At 33.6% G+C, this 3,826-nt stretch overlaps 1 protein-coding gene across 1 annotated transcript; it reads right to left on the reverse strand.

Annotated features, from left to right (window-relative positions):
• Positions 1-293: 293 nt before the first annotated feature.
• On the reverse strand, positions 294-2,031 carry LOC132064847 (gallate 1-beta-glucosyltransferase 84A24-like). The gene has a single exon (XM_059457984.1). It carries the CDS (start codon positions 1,934-1,936, stop codon positions 476-478), a length of 1,461 nt encoding a protein of 486 aa, XP_059313967.1. The 5' UTR covers positions 1,937-2,031; the 3' UTR covers positions 294-475.
• Positions 2,032-3,826: the final 1,795 nt, after the last annotated feature.

Genomic DNA, 3,826 nt, shown 5'->3' on the forward strand with positions numbered 1-3,826 from the left:
AAGTTCTTCACTAATCTGCACAACACACAAGTCACTGCTTTTAACAATTCATTTACCAGTTTTTCTGTTTTTTCAAGCCTAAACCTAACATGTTTTACAAAGATAGAAATCTCACGTGAGTTTGCTTCATAATTAGCAGGCAAGCGGACAAGGTAGTTGATTATTAAAGGAAAAATAGCCCTATTCCATGTTTCAAATTTCAAATACAACAAAGTATTTCAGCTACTGTAGTTACAATTTTTCTAAGTAACGCTGTAACGTAGTTTCAACTAAAACTTATTCACACAGAATGATTACACCAGATCAAAACATACTGTTATAAATTTTCATTGCATGCTTACCTATTATAATCAATATATTTTATAATCTTATTAAATTATATAATTATAATACGTTAATAAGTACTGTATGATTTAACGTAAACAAGTGCGACGAGCAGTTTTCACCCACTCTTTTGAGATTAAAAAAAAAAAAATTATTTCAGGCCAGCTTTCTCGAACTTTTCAGCAGTACATGTTGCGACAATTTCATCGATGAATGCCTGCAGGTTCAACTGGGAGGAGCCACCTTCAGCCACCGCATCCTCCGCCGCTTTCTTCCACTTCAATGCATTTTCTTTCATCTCCGTCGCCTTTGCTCCGCTTGTCGCCTCCCTAACGCACTTCTCCACTTCATCACGTGGAATAATCCTATTTTCATCCTCACCTCTACACAATCGAATACCAACTTTAAACACGTCCACTAAGTACTTAGCATCAAGAACTTGATCACCAAATTGAGGAAACGCAATAATTGGTGTACCAATTGATACTGCTTCCATAGTCGAATTCCATCCACAGTGTGTCAGAAAACAGGCTAATGATGGGTGTGCTAAAACTTGTTCTTGTGGACACCATTGGACAATTTTAGCCCTGTCACCAGCTTTGTCCAAAAATCCATCTGGTAATTTTACTGGTAGATAAATTGTCCCTGGGGATGGTTCTTTTAATACCCACAAAAAATTCACCCCTGAATTTAACAACCCATAGGCCAATTCATCAATTTGTTCTTGTTTCAATATGACTACACTTCCAAACGAAATGTATACAACAGAGGATAATGGTTTTGAATCTAGCCACTGCATTATGCCACTATCAGATGTGAATAAATCGCCACGAAAATCTTCTCCATCGGGGGAACTTAATTTAGGGTGCTTGAATAATGGACCAACAGTTTTAATTGGACAAAGTTTGGAAAGGTGCTCAACTAGCTCGAGTTCGAGTTCTTGGAATGTATCTATTAGTATACAAAATGGACTAGACTTATTAAATTGACCTAAAATTGCCTTCTTCAACATAGTGTACGGGGAAGCAGGGTGCAAAAAGCTAGGAATTTCGTCATGTTTGAGCAAGGGCATGGCTGGTAATTGAACTTCTAGCTCGGACTCTGACTCAGTAGGAAAAGGAACTAATTTATGCATATAATGGTAATAACAAGAAAAACTCGCAGCAGATTGAACCCAAAGGACAGCACTAGGAATTCCGAGGATTTCAGCTACATCGGAAACCCAAGGAATAAAAGGATTGTTGATAAGACAAGAAACAGGGCGGCCCTGTTTCTTGCTTTCCTCAATCATTTGAGGAAGGACTTGTTTACCTATTGACTCTAGATGCTGCAGGTACAGTCCGAGGTCGTTCCCCCCGGGCTTCGAAAAATCCCAAGCATCATCAATGAACTCAAATCTCATCATACCTGAACCACAGGGAGTTGGTTCATCACTTAGGTTATTGTTGGTTTTTCTCATTTGACAACCATACCTTTCAGCCGTGGAAAATGTGACGAGAATACCCTTGGCTGCCAGGCGTTTGCCAAGACGAAGCATAGGATTGACATGTCCTTGGCCTGGAAATGAGACCATAAAGACATGAATTGGTGGATTTGCGCAGTGAGAGCCCATAGTACTTGTGTATATTTTGCAAATTGCTTCTTGGAATTTAAGAACAAGAAAATGTTCTGAGTTCTCAAAGTAAATGGATAAGCTGTTTAAGTAGAAAGGTCTATGCCGCCTTTAAAAAGAAAATAAAAATTGAAAGGCGTGTTTACAGGGGCGGAGACCAAGAAGGGGTGAGGTTCATCCGAATTCCTTCGGTGAAAAATTATGCTATTTATACATAATTAATTTTTTTTTATATATATATATAAAATAAATGTTGAACCTTATTTAATTTTTTTGTGTGTTTATTTTTTCATATTTTGAACTCCTTAGCGGAGATCCTGATTTCGCCGCTCATTAATTTGTGTGGTACATGCTCAATTTAGTGTCACTTGCGTGTTTAGACTCATTACTAGATCGCACGGGCCGAAAATGTGGCCCGAACATGTTTATTCATTTTAATTAAATTTTACTTTTCGTATTTGTATTTTGTAAATAACTTAAAAATTTGTCATAGTCATGACGAAAAAGTTATTCATCAATGTGAAAAAGAAAATTAGTAAGAAGGTGAGGGAAAATTAATATTTTGATTCTAGATTTTTCCTTTTAAATTGTTTAATATCTTATATGTATACCGACAAGTTGATATCCATCTCAATCAATTAACTGTTCAGATCCAAACATAAGAACCATTGTTGTATATATTGAATTTTTTAAAAGCAAAACTCATAAAATATATTTATTAAATTAATTAAAAAAATATGTTAATAAGGGGTAAATTAGTTATATTATAATTTTTTATATTAACAATTATAGATCAAAAGAACTGTTACAAAGAAATCAAAATTAGAAAGATAATGTTATATCGTAAATCACCAAATTTTAATTCCGAAATGAAAATATAAAGTAATACGTTTTATAAATGTAAAGGAACAATAATCAGAGAATGCAAAGGAGAGTAAAATAAGTAAAGTATTGACAAAGAAGGAAAACAGAGATAAAAGTAATTGTCTAAGTTAACATATCAAGAGAAAGGAATTTTCGTCTTATTTTACTCTTTACATTAATTACTTATTTTCAAATCATTTTCTAAGGCTATTGAGACTATACAACAATAAATATGGATATTATGATAAAATATATACTTCATTTATTAATTCTTAAAGAACGTGATAAGAGGGAGTGACTTTTATCCCCGTTTTCTTTCTCAATACTTTAAACGTGAAAAGGGAACGAACAATAGCAATGCAAATTTGTACCAAAAGTTATGGATATATGCATGAGAAGAGAATAAATATTCAGTAAAAACGTGAAAAGTCAAAAGTGAACAAGTAAAAGTGCACGGAGGAGATAAATATGTATCGGAGAATTAAAATTGAAGTGTATACGTGTATACATGAGAAGAGAATAAATATTCAGTATTATCAAAAGTGAGCAAATTAAAGTGCACGGAGGAAATAAATTTGTGTAGGAGAATTAAAATTGAACTGCATATGTCTATACATGAGAAGAGAATAAATATTCAGCAAGAACACGAAAAGTCAAAAGTGAACAAGTAAAAGTGCACGGAGGAAATAAATGTGTCGGAGAATTAAAATTGAAGTGTATACGTTTATACGTGAGAAGAGAATAAATATTAAGTAATATGACATATGCCTACGTGAGATATAAAAATAATTGGATGAAATGTACAAGTTATATAGCTTATGGTACAAGCATTCATTGCGTGTACAATTTGTGAAGCTCATGGTACAAGCTGGAGGAGAGGTGTTTGTCAATAGAAAAGAGAATAAATATTCAGTATTATGGCATATATCTACGCGGAATTTATTAATTCTTAAAGAATGTGAAAAGTCAAAAGTGAACAAATTAAAGTGCATGGAGGAAATAAATTTGTGTAGGAGAATTAAAATT

This window comes from Lycium ferocissimum, chromosome 7, assembly GCF_029784015.1.
Source record: "Lycium ferocissimum isolate CSIRO_LF1 chromosome 7, AGI_CSIRO_Lferr_CH_V1, whole genome shotgun sequence".
NCBI classification, from domain to species: domain Eukaryota; kingdom Viridiplantae; phylum Streptophyta; class Magnoliopsida; order Solanales; family Solanaceae; genus Lycium; species Lycium ferocissimum.

Excerpts from the sequence above, each read along its gene's own strand:
- LOC132064847 (XM_059457984.1), bottom strand. The coding sequence starts at position 1,936 with ATGGGCTCTCACTGCGCAAATCCACCAATTCATGTCTTTATGGTCTCA.